General features: G+C 33.1%; 3 protein-coding genes across 15 annotated transcripts; 2 read left to right on the forward strand and 1 right to left on the reverse strand.

Moving 5' to 3' along the window:
- The first annotated feature begins 1197 nt into the window (after positions 1 to 1197).
- On the forward strand, positions 1198 to 3902 carry LOC108330713 (aspartic proteinase Asp1). Its single transcript, XM_017565223.2, has 8 exons — positions 1198 to 1548; positions 2017 to 2134; positions 2244 to 2464; positions 2574 to 2807; positions 2889 to 3027; positions 3133 to 3327; positions 3426 to 3498; positions 3601 to 3902. The coding sequence occupies exons 1-8, from the start codon at positions 1373 to 1375 to the stop codon at positions 3693 to 3695; spliced, it is 1251 nt and encodes a 416-aa protein (XP_017420712.1). The 5' UTR covers positions 1198 to 1372; the 3' UTR covers positions 3696 to 3902.
- Positions 3903 to 6077: 2175 nt separating this feature from the next.
- On the reverse strand, positions 6078 to 13984 carry LOC108331973 (putative pentatricopeptide repeat-containing protein At4g17915). Of its 13 annotated transcripts, none has more exons than XM_052875709.1 (6): positions 12198 to 13981; positions 11538 to 12100; positions 11249 to 11350; positions 10668 to 10800; positions 10279 to 10489; positions 6078 to 6228 (listed from the first exon to the last, which is right to left on the reverse strand). In XM_052875709.1, the coding sequence occupies exon 1, from the start codon at positions 13846 to 13848 to the stop codon at positions 12367 to 12369; it is 1482 nt and encodes a 493-aa protein (XP_052731669.1). In that variant the 5' UTR covers positions 13849 to 13981; the 3' UTR covers positions 6078 to 6228; positions 10279 to 10489; positions 10668 to 10800; positions 11249 to 11350; positions 11538 to 12100; positions 12198 to 12366. The 13 variants fall into 13 exon arrangements, with proteins under 13 accessions (XP_052731669.1, XP_017422513.1, XP_017422515.1 ...); XM_017567024.2 differs by lacking the exon at positions 6078 to 6228 and adding an exon at positions 6736 to 7194; XM_017567026.2 differs by lacking the exon at positions 6078 to 6228 and adding an exon at positions 8444 to 8785.
- A 447-nt stretch (positions 13985 to 14431) lies between these two features.
- LOC108330811 (replication factor C subunit 3) lies at positions 14432 to 23024 on the forward strand. The gene is made up of 9 exons (XM_017565372.2): positions 14432 to 14691; positions 15052 to 15268; positions 16111 to 16190; positions 16270 to 16429; positions 17602 to 17683; positions 21150 to 21279; positions 21366 to 21429; positions 21511 to 21579; positions 22628 to 23024. Exons 1-9 carry the CDS (start codon positions 14514 to 14516, stop codon positions 22725 to 22727), a joined length of 1080 nt encoding a protein of 359 aa, XP_017420861.1. The 5' UTR covers positions 14432 to 14513; the 3' UTR covers positions 22728 to 23024.
- The last annotated feature ends 1804 nt before the right edge of the window (positions 23025 to 24828 follow it).

Raw genomic sequence — 24828 nt, forward strand, 5'->3', positions numbered from 1 at the left:
TCATTATTTAATTAATACATTTCAGATATTTATCCACAAAATTAATGACAAAAAAGAAGAAGATAGAGTTGTTCTTACAAAAATGTGATCGCTTTTTTCCCCTGAAATTTATGTTAGGCAACAATTCTCTTATCTCTTATGTGAATCTTGACTATTTTTTATATTGACCACACCACCAGTGAAAATTCATTTACAAATTAATTAACTAAATTAAAATAGATTTAGTTAACTTTTAAATTTTCATTAAATTTAATCATTTTCAATTGATTTTTTTTATCAAATATTTACATTTTTAAATTTTTTAATTGAGTATTTTTTTATATTAATCAAGTGAAATTTATATATCATTCACTTGTTTTCTTGTTAACGTTAATATAAAGCGATAATGTATTTAATGTAAAATAACAAATTACTTTTCATTTTTAAAAAAAATGTTAAATAACGTTTTCTCATAATTTTTATATCATCACTTACTATTAAAATATGATCGTCATTACCATCATTAATTTAGGTTATGATAATAGTCATTTGCTTTTTAGTAAAACGACTGCATGATTTATTCCATATGAATGTATAAAATGGGTTTTAGTAAAATTACTCCATGATTTATTGTAGATGCATGTATAACAAAGCATTATTTGATTATAATTTATCATTTAAAATACTTATTCTTTCTAAATTAAAACATAATAATAGAAATAGAACCCAAAGATATAATGCTAAAAGTGATGAAAATTGCTAGGTGTTTTCACGGAAGGACACAAGTAATTTTACATAACATTGTTATTTGAATTAAATATGCAATAAAATTTTCATTTTAAATATTTAACGTGTCTATATATTTATGATTTACACTTTTGATCGGTTATATATTTATGATTTATCTAACTTTATGTCAGTTTATTTACTTGTTAATGATGAAAATCGTTAAATTTTCTTATAATAATATTAATACTATATTTTAACATATTTTCTATTATCGAGTATGCCAACTTTTTTATTTAATAAACTTTTCACAACCTTTACCTAATCACAAAAACTTTTTAAAAAATATTTAAGCAAATATATTGCTAATCAGAAGTTGGTTTTAATTTTTTATATAATTACTCGAAATTTTTATAAGGCTCAATAGTTATTTTATTTCAAACATAGACAAAAATTTTATAACAACGTTAAAAGTCATAGTAATGACGTAAACGAGAGATTCCATTGTGCGTGTTTTCTCTCCCTCTTAGTCTCTCTCTGCACATGAGCCCGCAGACGCGGTTTAGTACTAACATTAGAGGAGAGTTATTTCTCTCTCTCCTTCAATTTCATCTTCATCTTCTCATCAAATTCTCAATTCTGATTTCGAGTTTACAGTCCTTTGAACATGGATGTGAAAAGCAGGGGAATTTTACTCTTTTTGCTTCTTTCTTCCATTTTCTCAACCTCTTTCTCAGACACCGATCAGATTCTCAACTCCAAGAAGCCAACACCCTCAACCTCTGTTCATTCCCTTGCTTCCTCTTTCGCTTTTCAGATTAAAGGAAATGTTTATCCAATTGGGTATGTTCTGTTATCTTACTCTACAGTAATTACATTTTGCATCCTCTGACTTGTTCAACAAACTTCTTCTAAAAGTCATATACCAACTCTCTCATTCTTTCTTATTCTCCAATATTTTCAAGGTTTTCTTTTCTGGCTTTCGATTTTTTTGGATAGTTTTCAACTTGTAGTTGTTTCGTCGCTTTTTTTCATGTATACTAATTCTTACCCTTTATTATATCTTTGAATGCTCCGCCCAACCAATTGACTCTGACTAATCCTTGTAATTTCTTAGGAAGTTTTAGAACCATCTGTGTTTATATCGAATGAATCCGATTTTCATCGAGTGATCCTACACAGAGGAGTAGTTTGACAGACCCCTTTGTGTAATTTTTTTTCTTCTGAAAATTGTTTTTAGCAATGGCAAAAAGTAAAGACAAGATGATTCTTGGTTTTGTAAAAGTGAATGAATGAAGTCTTTGTATGCAGGTATTACACGGTGAGCCTTGCCATTGGCAATCCCCCTAAGCTTTATGATCTAGACATTGACACAGGAAGTGAGCTCACTTGGCTTCAGTGTGATGCACCATGTAAAGGGTGCACTATAGTAAGTTTCACTTGAGTGGAGAACGTTCTCAACTACTTTTATACTAATTACTAACCAGACATATTGAAATGAAGGATGATATTCATTTCCTTAATTGCTGATTTTTCAGCCTCTGAATCGACTTTACAAACCTCGCGGCAACGTTGTGAAATGTGTGGATCCCTTGTGTACTGGAATCCAATCAGCACTTCCCTGTGCTGTAGCAAATGAGCAATGTGACTATGAGGTTGATTATGCAGACAATGGATCATCTCTGGGTGTGTTAGTCCGAGATTATATTCCAGTTAAATTTACAAATGGATCTTTAGCACGCCCTATTCTGGGCTTCGGGTGAGTGTTTTCTTTCAATCAATTTCGCAGTTGCTGGCTAACTAATTTGAAATTGTTCATTCATAATGCTGAGATATTTGTAAGCCTTGAGAATTGTTTTATTCAATAGGTGTGGATATGATCAAACGCATCCTGGTCATAATCCCCCACCTTCCACAGCAGGTGTTCTTGGCCTTGGATATGGCAAAACAAGCATTGTATCCCAGCTTCATTCTCTTGGCCTAATTCGTAATGTTGTAGGCCACTGCTTAAGTGGAAGAGGAGGAGGATTTTTATTCTTTGGAGATCAATTCATTCCCCAATCTGGAGTTATTTGGACACCCATATTGCAAAGTTCCTCATTGTAAGTGTTAAACTACATTTATCTGTTTTCTTGTGAGATCCTACTAGTCATGAGAACTTACACACCGTCATTTTGTTTCAGACAACACTATAAAACAGGTCCAGCAGACCTGCTTTTCGATGGAAAACCTACTTCTGTGAAAGGTCTAGAACTTATCTTCGATAGTGGGAGCTCCTACACATACTTCAATTCCAGAGCTCATAAAGCTCTTGTTGATCTGGTGAGATATGGAACCAAAAGAGCCTTAATGTATTGCCGGGCTTATCATGCTAAATTAATAATCATCACCTGTTATTCAATTAGTAATCCTTAATCTGTGATTCAGATAACTAATGATATAAAGGGGAAGCCATTGACTAGAGCAACTGCTGATTCATCTCTCCCAATTTGTTGGAAGGGTCCAAAGGCTTTCAAATCTTTACATGATGTCACTGGAAATTTTAAGACACTGGTACTCAGCTTCACAAAAGCAAAGAATTCGCTGCTGCAAGTACCACCAGAAGCTTATCTAATTGTCACTGTGAGCACCTTTTAAGACTATCATGACTTACATTTCTCTTTCTCCTTAATGAAAGCAACAAAAGAAATCATGTGGCTAACATGCCTACTCTTTTCTAGAAACATGGCAATGTCTGCTTGGGGATTCTAGACGGCACTGAAATAGGACTGGGAAATATCAACATAATTGGAGGTTAGCATATGAAACACCATAAAAAAATGAAGTATAAGCAAAATCTTGTTTTTCTTTCTCTTTTTAGTTTGATTGTAATACCTTTTCTCTTGCTCTTAACAGATATATCTTTACAAGATAAGATTGTGATTTATGATAACGAGAAACAGCAGATTGGATGGGCCTCTGCCAAGTGTGATGGACCTTCCAAGTCATAAATCTGTCTCTTGTGATTTTTTCTTTAGCTGAGACTGTCAACAGGACTTTCTCATTACGAAATATTAGCAAACAGGTGCCCTGCATATTATGTCATAGATTGTGAATGAGTTGTTAGGCAAGGAATTTCAGAATACAAAATGGTTGGGATAGGATATACAATCCCATACATATGGCACAACATAATCTATACATATTTTCATTTTTAACATGTTACTATATTTTTCTTGTCCAAACTAGAATTCTGTTTGCTGTAAGATACAATACGCATTTACAAAATGTATGCATTCAAAGGTATGTATAAGAAATACAGTGGCCGAATCTAACATAAACTGTAAACAATGAGTCGAAAAACAAAATTAAACAAATCAAAATGGAAAATATAATAATCTGATTGAATGGAATTTTCAATCTGATATACTACGCTCTGAGTTAAACCTTATCTGGGAAATAAACCTGTCTCATATTTTTATATAATATGTTTATAAAATTTGAATACGAATTTGTTATTTTTAGTAAATTAGGTTTAAAAAAATGTAGTCATTACATCGATTTTATTGTACTTGAAATCTTAAAATTGTCATTTTCTCACTCAAATTTTTAAAATTGACAAATAAATTGTTTTAAACATTATCCTCAAGTTTATTTCTATATATGCCTTATAAACTATAATTTCATTATACGAGAGAAAAAGAGATAAAAATAAGGTGAAAATAAAAATAAAAACTACTTAATATTGTGGTTTTTCTTTCGGTCGCGGTGGTTGGCTTTGGTTATAAATAGTTGAAACCTGCTATGTGTAATTACTAACTAATGATTGATTACCAATTAATGGTAATAACCTTTAAAAAGTAGTCTCTTATTTGAAATTTGCAAAGTTGAAAACGAAAGAGAATTTATAAATTTGTCAATATACAGTGACATTTGAACTTCATTCCCGTTTTCATATATACTTCACAAGGTAGATTTTTTTTTCTTTTCTAAAAGGTGGGTAAAAAGTCAACGTGTTTACCTCCTAAGTTAAACAAAATATACACATATTAATGTCATTATATCATAAAGATGTTTTTTAAAGTAAATTTTATCCACGGGAATATGCGTATAATGTAACACGTAATAGTTAACGCATATGTGGTTCATTCTTTAAACCATTATCAAAATAGTTGTATGAAAATTTTGGTATCACGTTTTCTAGACAGAGTTCTATAAATATCACATATGATCTGTCTTTTTGGGTTATAAAAAATGTTCTCTTCTACATCAATATGCTCTACACTCTTAAAGTTTTGGAGTGTGAGAATTTCAAACCTTATAAGCACATTGAAAAGAGGTGTTGCGACGTGGAAGGTTTTTCTTGTTTCCTATTTCAAGTTTACCTTTATCTTATTTTGGATCGGTTCATATATTTTTGAGATTTTGTATTTTTAATTCAAAATAAATTATAAATATTTTCCTCTTTCATATAACTCTTTGATGAATTATCCTTTTATGAAAAATGAATTTTTTTTATAGTTTTTATGAGAAAACTAGATCTGCGTGTGCGTTGAGGTTGAAGAAATCAGCATAAGTCATGATTTTTATTCCTATAATTACTAGATAGGAACAGACAAAATTAAATAAGATAAATATATTATATTATATTTGAAAGTATTGAACCGAACCATTTTATAATTTAATTTCAAAAAATTGAATCTTTAAAGTTGCAGCTGTTCATTAACTTAAAACTACTTCGTTGATAAAAATACATAATAGCACATAATATATAGGTTGAAGATTGAGAATGGTCAACCTGAGTTAAAGGTCACGACAAGTCGACCCTGAATGAAGATTCAGATAAACCAAGCTGGACCACAATTGAAATTTGGTTTAATTTGGCCACGATCAAAATTTGGTTAAATTTAGTTAAAATTGACCAAATCAACCTGAGCTTAAATATGTCTGAATTCGATGCCAAAATTTGTCTGAATTCGACTAAGTTGGCTACGACTAGAATTTGTTCAAATTTGGATGAGACAGCCTTGACCGAATTCAACTGAGTTCAATTTAGTTGAATTTGATCGAGTCCATCCCGATTGAATTCATTTGAGTCTACCCTGATCAAAATTTAGTCAAGTCAACCAAGATGGAAGAATTTGACTGAATCGACCTAACAAAAATTCATCTAAATTTAATTCGACCACTCTCGACGAAAATTCAGCCGAATTTAGTTAAGTCGATGAAATTTGACCATTGGATGCTAATTTTTCTCTTTTTTTTCAACGTCTTTTAGAACTAAGTGTAGATAGTTTGATAGAATAAAAATTAATTCAGTTAAGTTAAGACAAACTACTTTTTAATTTACAATAATTTTTAACAATTTAGTTTAATGCAATTTATTTTCTTCATCCCTGTTACTAGGGCATTTGATTAAAAATATGAGACAGAGCACGGGTTCTTGTGAGCCGCTTTGATGAGCCTTACCAATAAATGGTAGGAAAAATTGTTGCATCAGGTTTTAACCGCACCATTAAGCTCTCATAAATGCGTTGCATGAACCTTCATTAAAAAAAAACGTATGTTTTATATACAAGTAAATATCTTAATATGAATCAATTATAACATGACAGTTAAGAAGTGAGTATTGTTTGAATTAGGTGTGGGTTCAATTCCTTAGAATGAGTTTTTGTGATGTTTAAGATGACTAAATTTTGAAATACTAAGGTTTGAATCCCTTCAATTGATCTAAAATATTCTCCATACAGCTTCTTCTGATCTTGTGTCCATATTAGTGTCATTTGTTACATCTCGTGACAATATTTTGGTTTGACAATTTTGATTGGCTAACATGTTTATCAACTTCACTTCTTTTTAATTTCTTTGGCCTTCCTACACGTGTTCTATATATGGGGAGAGTGTTTCTAGAGAATTTGTTTTGGGTCAAAGTCGTTGCCCATTAATTGAGCTAATTTGTGGTCCATAACAAGTCTCACATGCCTCTCTCTTGTAAAATGTGTGAACATAATCCACTTGTTGTTCTAACCTATAATGAATTTCATCAATAGAATGTCTATAAGATATACTCACCGAGTCCCAAAAATAACATTGCAACTATGGTCATTTAGATTAACAAAAAAAAATTGCATGCTAACCCCTAAGTTACTTCAAACTAAGCATCCCTAATCCATACAACTATCTAATTCCTAGCTAATAAAATTGAACTATTAAATGATTCACACAAATTATTCATTTGCACATCACACCTTGGATAACATCTAAATGCGTGTTTGCACCATGATTTCCAAGGAATTGCAAATTAACCAACTATAAGTTCAAAATTTATTTTCTTCAACTCATCCATTTTTGTTTCCCATCCCTAGAAGTATGTTGCCTTTGTAGTGACCACCATAAGGTTTCTTGTGACTGTTCCTCCACCAAATTTTTTCTTATAATTATTAGATAGGTGTATGAGACAGAACCTATGTTTTACCCCTCCAAAATTTCATCAAACATTGTCAAAAGTCCCTACATACAATATAAAAGGAGTTAGTATGTGATAGTATACATGTAATATGAAATTTTTAATGTAAGTGGTCTTTAGGTGACAACCATCAACATCAATGTAGTATGCAACCAGTCAAGAACCCTTTCTCACAACCTTTTAGACACATGTAAAAACTACCAATCCTTGGTTGTAAAGTAGGTTGAGGTTGATTCACCTTAATCTTAAGTATTTCAGCTCTCACTCTTGTTAATCCAAATAATCATAAAGAAGACTATATTTTCATTGTTCGTGCCCCATCATACATTCCATGGTTATTTGCTTTGCTTTAGAAGTCCTCCAAGGTGTAATCTCTATGTTATGTCTTCTTCACCTCATTAATGATTTCGTTCATTGTCATCTTTTCCATATCTACTAACTTGTCCATTAAAACTTGTGCCACCCAATCTTTATTAGCCTTTTTTTTCCCAAACACCTTATCACATATATAACTATCAACCAGTTTCTTAACTCGAAATGTGAGTGTCTCCAACTTTGTTGTCTAAAATGACACACCAACATTTGTTTTTACAAACAACCCTCACTCTTACGCAATCATTCTCAACAAATTACACTTCTTTACTGTTTAAAATAGAATGCTTCATAAGTGTCTGCATAAATTCCTTCAAAGAACAAAATTTCATTCCCAATCTAAACTTGAAGTTCTTGTTCATATCTTAAGGTTTAAACTTTGGAAATTTATGCCCACAATGACTATCACCCTTATCACTGTCCAATAGGCAGTTCATCATTGTTGTACTCTTCACCTATATATATATATATAAAGATTTTCAAATTATTATTACATTTTAATTAAATTTTAAAATTCTATAATTTCAAACATTCTATTTATTCTCGTAAAATTACAAATTTTCAATCTTATTTCTTATCCAATCAACATACTTTATAAAAAAAGTATTTTAAATTTTTTTATAAAAATTACTTGTTTTCATTCGCAATTTATTTGACGAATTGTAAGAAAATAGCAATTCTAAGATTTTAAATTAGTGGAACCTAATTTCCTAAAAACTTACAAAGTAGTGTTGTATCTTAAATATATATTAATATATAAAAATACATTACACTTTAATTTCACAAATAAATTTATGTATGACAAGTTTTAGTTATACATTGGATTGTATTAGAATTTAAAAATTCAATTCATTCAACTTAATAGTATTTTATATTCATTTGTTAAATAATTTTTTTCCGACCATTTTTTACAATATATATTAGAGTTTACCATTTATGAATATCCTTAGACATTATTTTGTTTGTATTCATTTCACCAGTATCAACAACAAAAAATCACATTGGACTGATTTATGACTTGGAAAGTCTATCAAAATATGCAGATAGTCATCCAATCTGATGTTTCTCATTGTCACAATATCTTACCTTATAAAGAGATGTCTGTTAAGAGCAAAAGAAAATGCATTACAATCAAACTAAAGTCAGAAATAAAAGACAAGATTTCCTTATATTTAATATTTTATTTGAATTCAATATTTCTCAACTCCAATCCTATCCTATTTCAAAGCCGTCTGGAATCCTGAAGCAGACATTACCATGTTTCTGGAAAAGGACAGCATGTCAAATAGTAGACACAGATTCTTCTATCCCTTTCATTAAAGAGTAGGAGAGATGGAGAGGGACAGAGATCATAGACTCATATCATACATATATGCGTGGGCAAATCAAAACTGAAGTGTATTGCTAATTGCATTGAACTAAGAATTAATTTGTCCGAACTAAACTAAAAAAATAGTTCACTAATTTTGAATTGAAGTGTTAATTGTACTAATTTTAAATTAAACTTGGACCAAATTCTTTCTAATTATAATTATTATAGCAATATAAAAAAAATTATCTTTTAATCGAATTATTTGTTACTTTCACGATGATAAAAACTATGGCATAATAATAAAGATTTTAGCCTAACTAAATTTTATAAATTTCTCGTTACTACGTTGCATTTCCAAACATATATTTTAAGTTGAAAGTTTCTTACATAGTTAAAGACTTACAGTTTAGAAATTAAAAAGTGAAAAAAAAAATTAATAGATAAAAGATATATAATAATAATAATAATAATAATAGTAATAATAAATGATAATATTTTTATTTGTGATTGTTAACATTGTGGTCTTTTGAAGCCTTGGGATTTATAATGATTGATGAAAGTTTGTTGTGATATTCTATAATTTGACATCCACCATTTTGTCTTGCCTTGTGGATTTTCATTCATTCTATTTTATACTAATTACTTAATCAGTATCAATGCAATACATTTGTCATTGTTCTTGTATCTTACAAAATCATAATAGACCAGATCAATGCTTGAATAGAATGAAAACCCAAAGAGTTGTTGCAGCATGGAGTTATAGGATTCAAGATGAACTCATAACAAAAGTTGTAACAGTAATCACCATACACTGGAAACCATAAATGAACAAAGATTCAAGTTTTACTTTCAATCATATTGATGATAAAAATCTTAGAAAGAAGTTAAAATTCTTCTCCATCAATGAATTCTAGAAGTTTAGCCTTTATCATTTCACACTATGCAAATCTGCAAGTTCATTTCCATTTACTTCTAACAAGAGAAGACACATTTGTAAAACAGAAACAACTCCAATATGGAATAAGGAAATAAATAAGAAACCAATGTGGAATGCAGATAACAGGAGTAGTCACAGTTCACAGTGAGAATATCCTTAGCAGAGCATCATGTGCCATGTCAATGTTTTTTTTATGCAATTTAGAAAAGGGTCTATTAACAACAAACTTCACCTTTTCTTCTTATCAAGTTCATTTGAGAAGCTAAACTTGGCACACAAACCTTTGCTGTTTTAACCAAGACAGTAATGATTTCCAAAGTGAGCAGGTTGCATATTACCAATCCTCTTCTAATGGCACACACATCTGACTGACATTTACTATTCTTAGTTGACGATGTCTCAATACAAGGAGATAAAGGATCAATTCCAAAAGTATCTAGTGTGAGAGTTTTGATGAATCAAAATCTTAGAAAGAAAATATAAGTAGAATGAGAAGAAGAAAAGTACCTTGGTGGCATGAACAACCTTGAATCAAACACAGGGAACTGAGGCCTCAGTAATGGTTCTGATATCTCACTATCTCTCCTTTCACTTTAAGGCCACCAAACACCTCATCTCGTTTCTTCTTCATTTTGACCCACCATTTGTTTGAAGCGTGGTTCAGATTTATTTAACTCAGCAATATCCTGTGTTGGATTTGAAAGATTATACTAGCCACCTGTTTTGTCACTGTATACTGTCATAATCTTTGCAACAATATACTACTTAATCCTTAAATTTAAAATAATATCTGAATGACTAATTGAAGAAAGCAATGACGCTTTGTCAACTAATATAAGTGAAAACTGAAATCTCCATTATATTAAGTTATCTAGCTTAGGTATTTTGAGACTTACTAGAAGAATTAGGGCGTGATAGTAATGGTTTCAATCCGATTTATGGTCCCAAACTCCAAATCTTTTAGAAATCTCTCCAAACTCAAACTGTTCTTCGATCATGCCGACGGGTAATGACTCATTGCATAATCAACTATATGATCAAATAAATTCCTACTTTAGTACAGCTATAGAAAAATTATAGTTCTCTTCTTTAGTACAGTTCATAATAGAGATACCAAACTAAGCCACATAATTAAGGGATTTCAACAAGTTCCTCTAGGATCAACAAATGTTGGAATAATGTCAAAAGTTTCTAATAAAATAATAAATAACCCCTTGACCAGTAGGTACTAAAACACCATTACATATAGATTTTATGCTACAGAATAAAAAAGTAAAAGCATTGCAATTCAAAATCTCCCAACAAAAAATTCCCGACATCAACTATGATTCATACTGAAATGGTGAGACAGGGGATCAATAAGTTTATACAAAATTAATGTTGATGAGAATATAAACAGTCCAAAATAAATAACTTCCTCGGGGTGAATTGAATTTAAAATTGAAGTATTGAACAAAAGATTGAAATGAAGACCCACTTGAAACAAAGACCAAGAGATTGCTCCCCATCCTCAAATTTCAGACAGGACAACAAGGCCACCAGTTTTTTCAACTGCAACTTTGATTTCTGCTACTCCAACCTATAGATTCAAATTTCAAAACAATAACGTCTATCAAACAGAAGAAGATGAAAATAAGCACACTTCATAATCCCTCACAAAAAACATAAATTCCTTCGACCTCATTTGTAATGAAATTTATTATCACCAATGACCCCATTTGAAAGCAATTTGAAAGCAGGATAACGAAGAACATAAATTCATTTACCGAACCAGGTCCTTCAGTGCAAGGACCACAAACCAAAGCAATGATCCTAGCCCCAATCCTAGGATTACAAGCACCAAGCAACCCCGTTGTTACACTCAACACAATGCGGTACACCGTGCAGGGCGCTTCCCAATCGAAACTGGCCACTGGTCAGTTTGCAAGCAGAAGGGGGTTGAGCCTGCGTGGGGTTTTCATTGGAGCTATCCTTTGGGACAAACTGGAAATGAGAAATCTCGGGAAAAGGACGGAAGAAACTTAGAAATATAAAGATACAGTTCTCACCAGCCCAGCCCAGCCCAGCCCTACATACATACATAGCGTTGAAAGGTGCTCGCAGTGACAATTATATAAGCTTCTGTCGTGTACTTGCAGCAACGAATTCTTTGAATTTGTGAAGCTGAGTACCGGTGGCTTAAATTGCCAGTGACATCATGTCAGATTTGAAAGGCTTTGGACCCTTCCAACAAATTGGGAGATGGATCCACAGTTGCCCAGTCAATGGTTTCCCCTTTGTATCGTTAGTTATCTGAATCACCGATCAAGTGTGGCTAATAACCCAAATTCTGGTTCAGAAGAACTTCGTAAGTCAACATTGCTCAGCAAGTACAATAAGAGGCAGTTATCTAGCAACAACTGGAAAAAATATACCAGTTAACCTACCTAAGCAATAACATACTAAATTTCTTGCAGTACAAGGTTAACAGACTCCTTTTGAACAACAGTTATGCTGATCATCAAATGTGCGACCCACATGACAGAGTACCGTTCTTTTGTTGCCTGACTGACTTCACTCTAACATAGGTTCCTCCAAAATAATCACCACACACAATCAAGACATAAGCCTTGCCAATCTGATCCTCGACCGAAGCTTCCTCGCTTCATTGGTAAACCCAATATCGTGGAGGCCAACAAGAACCGCCCGCTGAGTGGCCCTCAACACCTGGTATCCACCTTTCAAACACGAAATCAGCACCTTCGAGGCCCAAAGGAACCTCCTGGCCCTGCAAAGATTGTGCACCAATATAGTATAAGTAAACGAATCCTTCACCTCCATCCCCTCAAACAACTTCACAGCATCATCAATATGCCCAGCCTTCCCCAAGCCATCAAGCATACAATTAAACGCAACCAAATTATATCCAAACCCTAATGTACTCATATAATTCAAGTACCTCCAAGCACGATCTAAATTACCAGCCTTACACAATCCATCAACAATAATAGTATGCGTGTACTGATCACACTCCAACCCCTCCTCCTCAATCTCATCCAACAACTTTAATGCATCCTCCAACCTCCCCTGCCTGCAATAAAGGCTAATCAAAGTGTTATATGACACGAGATCTGGCCGGATGCCGGTACTCACCATGATATCAATTATCTCCTCCGCCTCGCGCGTCCGGCCAGTCTTGATCATCGCCGCAATCACCGTGCAGTATGCGAATCCGTCAAACGTGAACCCTAAATTTCTCATTTCCGACAAAATCTCTAACCCTTGCTCGAAAAAACCGCACCGGAAGCTGCACTGCATGACGGTGGTGTAGGTAATCGCGTTCCGTTCGTAACCGGATTCCCCAAACTCCTTGAGCACCATCTGCGCGTCCTTCAACCGCTTGGCCTTGCAGAGCCCGTTGATAAGCGCGTTGTAGGTCAAAACCTGCGGCACGAAACCGTGCCTCTGTAAGTTCCTGAATAGGCTCAATGCGTGGGAGACGTAACCGTTCTTGCAGAGACCGTTGATCATGACGTTGTAAGTGGTGGCGTGAACCTCGCCGCGGAGAACGGTTTCTTTGAAAACGCGATTGGCCTCGTAGGGCTTTCCGAGCTTGAACAGACTGTGCATATGGATGTTGTGGCTCCACGCGTCGGGGGTTACGCCACGCGCCAGCATTTCCTCGAACAGGTCGAGGGACTTGAAGAGCATAGACTTTCTGACGGCGCCGGAGATTAACGAATTGTACGAAACGACGTCGGGGGCAATCCCTGCTTCGCGCATTCGCGCAAGGACGGAGTATGCGACATCGATTGAGGCGAAACGACAGTAGGCATCAATTAGGATGTTGTATGTGACCGCGTCAGGGAGCACACCGATTCTTATGCCGTCGGTTATTACGGATTCGGCTTTGGATATTTGCTTCGCTTTGCACAGCGATGATATGCTTATGTTGAGGAGCTTGGTTGATAGTTTCGACCGCAACGACATCGTTTTGGTATCTCCTGGCCGGAAGTGAGAGTGGTTTCTTTTGAGCAGACGAGAGAGAGATTGGGAGTGGTAAGTGTGGGTGCGTTGGCTAGAAATACCCGGAAGCATGACTCAGAACGGAGAAGTACAAAGCCGGAAGAAGAAGAAGATGATGATGCAGAGGGAAATTGGGGGGAATTTTGGTCGCCTTAATTGGGCCCGATAAAGGAACTTTCAAATTGCCAAACTCGCCCCCTAAATTACTATGCATGTACTTTCTTTCTTTGCTAGATTATATTTTTAGGTTCTTTAAAAACAGTGATTATTTTTAATTTTGGAACAAGATCTTGAATTTTTTTTTATTAATTCAGTGTCTCAATAAATATAAGTTTGTGTGCTTCATACTAAAAAGACCGAAGAGTCTTACTAAACAGTATTGTTTAATATATCTATTAAGCTAGATAAAAACAATAGCATCTTTAAAAACTACAAAACTAAATAAAAATTAGATATCTAATTGAATTTTAGATAAAAAATAAAAAAACTTTATTTTTAGCTTAAATCATCGAGATTGTGAATTGTTTAAAATGTACATTATTAATTTATTATTTCTCAAAGGTTGTTTTAATTTTTTATATTACTTCAATAGAATACCAATATAATATTTTAAAATTAAAAGTAAGAAAAGAAAAAAATACCTAATCCCCTGGTATGAATGAATATGTATTTGGCGCCATAAAGCAGCACTCAGTATTGTTACTTGGGAGGCAGAGTGTAAGAGGGGTGACCTATCAATGACGACCCATCTCATGGAAATCGACAGCGATAGCGATGACCAGACAAACTCCGCCGGGGAAAATGACATACTTGCCGCAGACCTTACTGCCCTCGGCAAGGCCATTCCGTGGGTTGAAAAATACCGCCCTCAGTCTCTCGACGACGTCGCCGCTCACCGTGACATTGTTGATACCAGTAAGACTCTCTCTCTCTCTCTCTACCTTTTTTATCTCTAGGGTTTATGATTCAAGCTGTTCGTCAGAAGCTCAATATTGGAATTTTCACTGTTGCAGTTTAGGTTAATTTTCTTATTTTGATTTGAGTTTTTTCCCTACTTGTCCTCGTGTTAGGGTTTTAGGAATATGGAAGTGGTGGAATTGTAGTAGTTGGATTGTACAACTTGGTTAGCGAGGGAACGACATCTATTGTTTTTATCTTTTTTATTTTGGTTTAGTGAAAATTAGGAAATTAAAAAAAACATGTAATTGTACATCTTATAATATATTTTCTTGGATCAATTGCTCATTGTTCTTTGTTTGATAATTTGCTGTGTAGTTGATAGGCTGACTACAGAGAACAGATTGCCGCATCTTTTATTGTATGGCCCTCCTGGAACGGGTAAAACATCAACCATTCTCGCTGTGGCACGCAAACTATATGGTCCACGCTTCCAAAATATGATTTTGGAGCTCAATGCATCAGATGACAGAGGAATTGAGGTCGTGAGACAGCAGATTCAAGATTTTGCTAGCACTCAGAGCTTATCATTTGGGTTGTCTTCTCTGTCCTTTATCTCGTACATGTACACTTATTATATACATTTGTTTGGTGCCTTATGACTACAAAAATTGTTTTCTGTAGTTTTTGCTGTTGGTTTGTCTGATTTCATGTTGGCAGTCGAATTGATATTCTTTTGCTTTTCGAGTTGATATTCTTTTTGATTTTGCAGCTTTAGTTAGAAATATAGTTCACTGTAGTTTAACTTCGGGTTAGAAAGCTTCAGAATTTATGTTTTGATAATGCTCCCCGTGTTTCCTGTTCCTTGTTACTCATTTTCAGTGTTCTGCATTGCGTACTTCTACTTCCTATACTAGTCTATTGGTCAATTCAGAGGTTCTGGTGTTCTCCTTTGTTTTAGTTGGTTGTCCGGTCCTATATCTCCTGCATATTTATTTCTCTAAAATTCGTAGTTTAGGTGCTAAAATTGCTCGCATTCTTCTCATTATTATTTTCTATTCTGCAAGGTGCTGCTAAAATCCTTCACTTAGTGGGGGATAACTAGGGTTGTTATATTGCATAAAGTTTCTATTCCCGATGCATATATTACCACATAAAACATTATAGGCAATTCAAGGACATTTATATAATTATTTTTTGTTCATTTTAATTTTCAGTTGTAATGGTTCTGATGTTTCAAAGACCTTTGCTACTGTGTTTTATTTTCTTTCCTTTTTTTCTTTTGCTTGCATATGCTGATGTGACATTTGATTTGGAAGCTAGAATGATGGACAAAAAAGTGTAACCAGAGTTGAACATTTTTTTTTGCTTATTGTTCTGGAATTGTATCGAAGCTGCAAGTCTGCCTTAACTTACTATTTAAAACTCTCTGTTCAGTGTTAAGTCTTCTGTAAAGCTCGTATTGTTGGATGAAGCAGATGCCATGACAAAGGATGCCCAATTTGCATTACGTAGAGGTGTGTGCTAATTTTTATACTCTATTGCAGCATCAAGTGGTTTCATGAGTTATAGTGTCCTTATCTCCTTTTCATGCAGTGATTGAGAAATATACAAAAAGCACCAGGTTTGCTCTTATCTGTAATCATGTAAACAAGATTATTCCTGCACTTCAATCTAGATGCACTCGATTTCGATTTGCCCCTCTTGACGCTGTCCATGTCACTGAAAGACTGAAACACGTTATTAAGGCTGAAGGGTATGCTTCCTGTTCTACATTATCTAGTCTGCCTGTAGTAGCTGGAGTTATGAACTCTTCTTTTTATCTTCTCACATCATCTGGAATATTTTTATAAAATTTTCTGTTGAATTATATAATTATATTCTCGAATATAGTGGGACACTTGTGCATGTGAGTGCCAAGGTAATGATCATTAATGAGGCAGATGAAGATTTCATTGCTTATCTTGGGAATTGAATTTATTTTATTCATATTTTAATATTGTTCAATAATTTATCTTCTGAAAGCGGGTGATTGATAGTATTTCATGTGCTAAGTAAAACTCAGCTTCTTTTGAATATCAGTTTGTTTAGAGGGAAGGGGCTGGGAGGGGACAAAATTCGCTACCCCTTCTATACATCCATTTGCATTCAGTTCATTATAGAAGGTTATTGTAATATGTTTTTATTTGACTGTTAGTGATTACCCTATTTGAAACAGTTTCTTCTCTAAGACAATTGTATCTTTTTTTTTCTTCAGTTTTTTAGGTAAAAGGTCTGAATGTTCCAAACAGAAATTTGTAATCCTAAATGCAATACATAGTGAAATTTAGCTTGAACTTTTATGTCATAAAAAAATGGTGGTTGTATTGTGCGTGTTAACGTTAGTTTTGATGCTTAGATTCATTTGTATATAATGAAATACTCCATCAAAAGTAAAATTATACACTCTAGAGAGTGCTGATAATTGGATCATACGGACGGTCAAAGAGAAATAAAGAGCACATACAAGTCCTACTGTTTTAAACTTAATGAGACCTTACTTGTGTGTGCATCTCTCTGTAACTGTTTGTACAGTTCAACTGCAAGGGTTCGGATTCTTGAATCACTTCAATTTTTTTAGTTAGTTAGCATGGTCAAATTGTTTAACACAAACTATGTTTCAATTTAGATTTTTAAGTTGTTTAGGTGGTTGTGGGTAAGTTTTTGTAAGAAAAATTAAGCTGTAAATGCAGTAAACGGAATTATAAGGTGCTAATTTTTCTGAAACATGGTTGTACATGCTAATCTCCTCTAATGCATCTCACATATGTGCCCTTGTTATTGGTTCATTATATATATTGTTTAATTATGAACATTTTGTAATTTTGTGATTCAATTTTTGACTTAATAACTTAAAATATGATGTTTGGCATTTTGTAATTTGACTAGGCTTGATGTTGAAGACGATGGCTTAGCAGCCCTTGTTCGGCTTAGCAATGGTGATATGAGAAAGGCTTTAAATATTCTTCAGGTAAATAGCCTTCAATTTTTTTACATACAAATCTAGCTCAGCTAGTCCTTTTATTTTGATGTTTATTCTTGTTCAAGTTAAGGATTAATTGTATAGATTACATAGAATCAAACTCCATTTTTAAAATGAGTTTATACAGTTTCCGTTCTTCCCTTCAACTGCTTTCAGTGTTGTACATATTGAGATGCATGTAGAAGTACACACTTATATTCATGAATGCTGACATGGAATTATATAGCAAAAAAGAGAAGGGGGAGGTTAGGGCCGTAAATGGTGAAGTGTTGGCAAAGTATTAATTTTGGCATGTTAGCTTAGATAATGTCTACTCATGCAACATGATCTGAAAATTAAAACTCTTGAAGTGTGGATTCTTGCTTGAAAATTTCCAACTTTAATATCTAGCAATATACATTACAACAACAATAGCCTTACTGCATTAGGTGAGATCAGTACTATATTACACAACACCATTGGGCTAGGTCAAAAATAAAATGTTCAAGGGTATTTTTTCTACGGTATCCCTTTCGATAATTTTTCTCAGTGTTTGTTGGTTTTCCTCTGTTGGAAGTCTCACATCGACTAGAGATAAGGTCAATTTATAGTATATAAAGTGGGTGCAAACCTCACCTTACAAGTCGGTTTTGTGGGGTTGAGTTAGACTTAAAGTCCACTTCTTAACATGGTATTAGAGCTAGGTTAGAGCCTATCCTAACGATATTTATTGTTTGTTAGACATGTTGTTCCACCTACTATCAGGCCACTATTGTACCATCCATTAATGTCTAGTCTCACGCTCGAGATGTATATACCTCGGTGTGAGGAGGGGGGGTGTTGGAAGTTTCACATCGACTAGAGATAAACCCAATTTATAGTATATAAAGTGAGTGCAAATCTCACCTTATAAGTCGGTTTTGTGGGATTGAGTTAGGCTTAAAGTCCACTTTTTACCACCCTCTATGCCTTTTCACAAGACTAGACACTGGAATCTACTCTTGTACTAGTGCTGATAAAAGAAACTATTGTTACTAGTTGTTGGAAGTTTCACATCGACTAGAGATAAAATCAATTTACAATATATAAGTGGGTGCAAACCTTATCTTACAAACCGGTTTTGCAAGGTTGGGTTAGACATAAATGCCACTTTGTAACATGATATCAACCATCTATCCTAATGAATTTTGTTGTTTGTTGGATCTATTGTTTCACTCGCTACCAGGCCGCTATCTGTCCACTCGTTAATGTCTAGTTCCACACTCGAGATTATATGTCTCGGACTGTGTTGGAAGTCCCATATTGATTAGATATAAAGCCAATTTATAATATAAAATGAGTGGAAACCTTACCTTATAAGTCGCTTTTGTAAGATTGAGTTTGGCTTAAAGACTATTTCTTAATATTAGTGACATTCTGTGTATATTTAAGTCTTCCTACCCAAAACTTTGACTTCTCCTTGATAAGCATCTCACAATATCTCCTTGTATTACATGCAATAATTTTTGTATCATGTACATTCTCATGTTGCAACACATCTATGTCAACATTCTCATTTTGTTACTTACTTTTCTTCTTTGTCTCTTTAAAGCCCAATATTTATTACAATAGAGTGGTTATACAGTTGTAAGATAAAACTCTCCTTTGAGCTTGGTAGGTATTTTATTGCCACAAGTAACTTGATGCTATTATGCATTTTAACCACCCAACCTTTATCATGCATTGTAAATCTCACTCTGACTAAATGTATGGTTGAATTATAGTATATAAATGAGTGCAAACCTTACCTGTAAGCCAATTTTGTGATGATAAGTTAAAAATTCACTTTCTAAAATGGTATCAGAGCCTATTCTGGCAAGTTTGTTGGATTTATTTTCTCAACCGTTATTAGGTCATCCATAAATATCTATTCCGATGTTCACAATGTTCAATCCTTGGTGAGTAGGTATGTTGTAATTCCACATTGACTATAAATATGACCAAATTATAATATGTAAGTGGAATCGAGCTTCACTTTTCAAGATGGTTTTATGAGATTGAGTTTGATTTGAAGTTCATTTTCTGATAATATTTGTGGTGTATTGTTAGGTTCCTGGGTTGGAAACCTAACTAGAACACACTCAGAAGATAGAAAGAACAATGAAAGAATGGATTTCTATATTGATATTGAGAACAAAGTACACTGATAGTGTTAATGTAGGCCTAATCCCCCTCTTAACCCTAACGGAGGCCTAATCCCCCTCTTCTGGCCAATGTCCAGATTTACAAAATAATCTTCAATAATCCCCCCTGACAACATAATAGAGTACTGTTTATATAATTCCTCCTCCTTCTATCCTAAACCCATTACCCATTATACCCTTACCACCCTATATCCTAACATGTATTCATTAAATTTCTTACCGATTTTTAATACTGATCCCAAATACTTAAACTTTGTGGACATTTGGGGCATGAGACCTCCTAACTTTGCCATAAAATCGTGTTCTTATTTCTTGCTAAAATTGCAATATATTTAGTAATGTATGTTATCTTGCCCTTCCTTATTCAAGAAAAAGCACTTTGATTCCAAAGTATAGGCTTAGAACTAACCTCATCACTTGATTCCTCAATTAGAACCATATTATCTGCAAAAGAAATGCATTTGGGGATAATCTTTTTGCATGTCCTTGGTGGAGTAGCACGTCAGATACTAGGTTACATGAGCAAAGCCCTGAGATTGAGGTTTGGTATAAAATCATCCTTATAGAGAAGTTTGTCTCGCCTATATAAGTTTTCACACTAGTAATTATCACATCATACGTTACTTCTTTTAATCAAGTCAATAAAAACCACATGTAAGTTTCTTGATTTGTTTTGGTACCTTTCTGTCAATCCCTTTATAAGATAAATAGCTTTTGTTGTGGAATTCTTGGCATATAAGTGCCATGTAAATATGTGCTTAACCGATCCCGTTAGTCTATAATTTTCCACAAATATGTATGTACATGCGATGTACTGATTATTTGTGCATGTGTTACCATGTAATTTGTGTTTCTGCCAGTGTCAACTAAATTTATGAAAATGATAATTCCTTTTTTGGTAAAGCATGGCTTGTACCGGATGTTATGAGATTTTCCTATCATAGCTGAGGAAACTAATATAGTATGTAATTTCTTTGGATGTGATAGATGTTTTGCTTATTTATGAACTTGTAGTGTGGAAAGAAAAGGAAGGAAACATATAATGTAATAGGGACTGTACTGAATGTGTATATAGAAAAGTAATTTTCTCAATTATTATTCTCATTTTCTTTTTTAGATCCAAATGGTGGTTAGCATTCTTAAATTTTGCTCACATGATTTTCCTTCATTCATCTTGTATCTAAGTGTCAACGACAAGTACCAGTTTATGATTAGTGTTATGAGTTGTTATATCTTTAGTTTTTTTTTAACAATGAATTGAAAATGACATTCTGTTTTTAATATTTGTGCAGTCAACACATATGGCTACTCACCAGATAACTGAAGAAGTTGTTTACCTTTGCACTGGAAATCCATTGCCCAAAGATATTGAGCAAATATCTTACTGGCTTCTAAACGAACAATTTGCAGATAGCTTTAAAAGTACTGAGTGACTTGTTACCCTTTATTATTGTGTTTAATATTTGTAAGCCATTTATGATTTTTTGTTTGGTGATAATTTTAAACAGGAATAGATGAAATGAAGACCAGGAAAGGGTTGGCCCTGGTTGATATTATCAGAGAAGTGATCATGTGAGTCTTATGCACCATACTGACTGTCCAACATCCTGGCAACATCTTTTCCATAGTATTTTCACTTTATTATTGTTACAGGTTTGTTTTTAAGATTAAGATGCCTTCAGCTGTTCGAGTACAATTGATGAATGATTTGGCAGACATAGAGTATGTATTTCTTCTCTACCAACATGCTATTCTCCTTGTGCCTTGCCTAATGAACAGATGTTAGTTACATTAAATAGTTCTCTAACATTGTAAAAAATGCATGTACAACTATTTGAAAAGCCTTAATAGGATTTAGGCCAGGATAAGCTATGTTTTAAAACCCCTATAATGGGTAACAAGTCAGTCTATAGACCGACATTTTGCGAAAAGGAATTGGTTTATTTTTGTAAAGTGTTACCATTTCCAACTCCAATTACAAGCATAGTAATGAAAGGAGAAAAAAAAAATTAGGCTAAATTTAACGTGGATAAAAGATCATAATTTTTCTACCTCTTTTTTTCCATATCGTGGGAACTTGGATATCAGACTTATAATATTAACATAACCTAAGCAGATTTACCCTGTCCAGACTTTATATGTGAGGTGTGTTAAATAGTAAAAATTGTGTTGCTTGTAGTCTTATTATATTTACGTACATCTTAGAATTGAAGAAAATAAAAAGAGCTTCTAGTATTTGTACCCCCTATGCCTATTTTTTACATCTAAGTTATTGGTTTCCCTGGTTGATGATCAATCCAAAATGCTTCATCTTCGTGCTGCTTGGTTCTTGTTAGATGGCAGTAGATCAATATATTATGGATCTCTAATAATTTATGGAAAGAGGAGCACTACTTATACATTTTTTTTTTCTGCAGTCTCATTTATTGGCTGAAATTCAATGCTTTTAATAGAGATATCGCTCCTTCTATCCCTGACCCCCGCCCTCTCCATACCCATTTTATTCTATTTCCTCTCAGTATTTTTGCAATATCCTCCTCACTTTCCAGTGATTGTGGTCACCTAAAAATTGGCTATACCCAGGAATTTTGTTTATCTGATTGATCATACTAGAGCTGACATCATTGCATTATGGTTCGATACAAATGTAATATGAAAGTTTCAATTAAGAATAATGGATCAAAGGAAAATGAGCTTGTATCTTCCTTCTGGTGTTTTTGGAATTATATTAGCTTTTATGATAACGGGAATGAAGTTTCATCTCTTTCAGGTACAGATTAAGTTTTGGGTGCAATGATAAGCTTCAGCTTGGATCGGTCATTGCTTCTTTTACACGTGCTAGATCTGCACTGGTAGCTGCTGCCACATAGCCTACTTCCGAATCCGGTCCACTGGGTGAAATTGCTTTTACATACTATTACTTGGCTTGTTTGATTTCCGTAGCATTGTTCACCGTTGAGAATGGGATTATGAGGATCTTAATTTATGTGAAGTAATTATTCATCGTAGGACATGTAGTCGGTTTTAAATCTTACTTCAGTCATATTACTATTTTAGGCGACACCATTAGGATTGAAAGATTAGATAAATTAGCTGTTTTGACATCAGTACAGTGAAAACCCTTGGAATGTATTAAATTTTGGTTTGAAAACTGGAGGATTTATGTACCTTTTTCTGTGGGTGGGATGTTCGGACACGAATATCTGTGTGTGTTCCTGGGTGAAAAGTACTATACAACAGGGAGTGTTTCTCCATGTATCTCTCCACATTTTTCCTTGTATTTTCACGTTCCAAAAATAACATTTTTCAACATATTTTAAAATCTATTAAAAAATAAGTGAAATATACGGTTTTTTGAAATGTAAGAAATAGTTTTGGAATTTAAAAAAAATTGAGAGTGCATGGAGAAATGTGGGGAGGGGCAGGAGAAACACTCTACAACAACAGGACCCAGAAGTCGAATGCAACCCATTATTTATGCGGGTTTTGTTTCTTTCAAAACCCCGTTATTTCAAAATAATGGATTTGCCCCTTTTGTTTTGTATTGACCACGATAATGGAGGTGTCAGACATTAGTTCATGATTTTTTTTTAATTGTGTAATTTTGAAGTCTTTCAGAATAAGCTATCTTCATTATTAATTTGAGTTCTATATGTACAATTTTAAAGTATTTTGAAATAAACAATCTAGAATAGTAATGAGTTTTAATGTTGTTAGATATTCTAGCTAAAAGACTAATTAACAGTTTTTGAAACGTAGAATCTGACCTAATTAGAACAATTTTGAATTATATAATTTGAAATGGATTTGAAAATTTGAAATATTTTTACCCTTTCGAAATATATTGAGAAAGAAAGTTTCATCTTCATTATTGTCGTGTTTCATTGTGTCCACTTCATTATCTTCAGCTCTGGTTTTAAATTCCTTTCGTATCGATATCTGTCGTTGTCGTAGGATCTTTAATGATGTGTTTTCATCTTCAATTTTCACTTGCAATGGTTTGTCAGTGAGTGGTGCTTTCGCAGGGAAAATTATTATTTTCAACCTATTTATACTGAGCTGACTAACCTATTTATTATTTTTTTATTTCAAAAATATTTTACATCTCTTCACTATTTTTTTTATTCCAAAAATATCCTACAATCCTCTACTATTCTCAACAATCTTTCTCTATCTGCATTAATGGAGCATTCATATGGTTTAGATTTAAACTTATGATGATATATTGCTAAATATAAAATTCAGAGGAAATTTCAATATTAGTGTTTCTAGTACTTCCATTTTATAAACTTAAAAGTTAGATGTAAATACAAAATAATAAACACAATAATATTAATAATAAATAATATATTATTATTATTATATACTAACTTTGTAATGACGAAAAGAACTAAATAAATTCCAAATCTTTAACAAATAACTTTTGTTTTATATTTTAAGTATTTAATAATGTTTTTATATTATTTATTTAATAAATTAAATACTTTATTCAAGTTATTTGAGTCAAACATGTCGGTAAGTTAAAACATAATATAATGGTAAAAATTATAGATATTAAATGTAAAAAAAACACAAACATATATATAAACATTTTTCTAAAAATTTAGAACAAAATGTTACCATTTATTAAGTAATTTGAAGAAGAAGAAACATATTGAACAGTGAAAATAAGATTGAATCAAACTTATTTAAGGAAAAGTGTAAATAAAATTTTACAATATATCACAAGTTTAAATCTGAGCCATATAAATGCTCCATTAATGTGGAGAGAGAAAGAGAAAAATTGTTGAATATAGTGGAAAAATGTAAGGTATTTTTGGAATAAAAAAAATAATGGGAAAATATAAAATATTTTTTGAATAAAAATAATAATAATAATGTGCAGGAACACTTGAGGTGGTGGAGCAATACCCAATGATGAAATTAAAACTGAACCTAGCCGAGGCCATTGCTTCCTGCACCCCATATTTT

This window comes from Vigna angularis, chromosome 4 (genome assembly GCF_016808095.1).
Source record: "Vigna angularis cultivar LongXiaoDou No.4 chromosome 4, ASM1680809v1, whole genome shotgun sequence".
NCBI classification, from domain to species: Eukaryota; Viridiplantae; Streptophyta; class Magnoliopsida; order Fabales; family Fabaceae; genus Vigna; species Vigna angularis.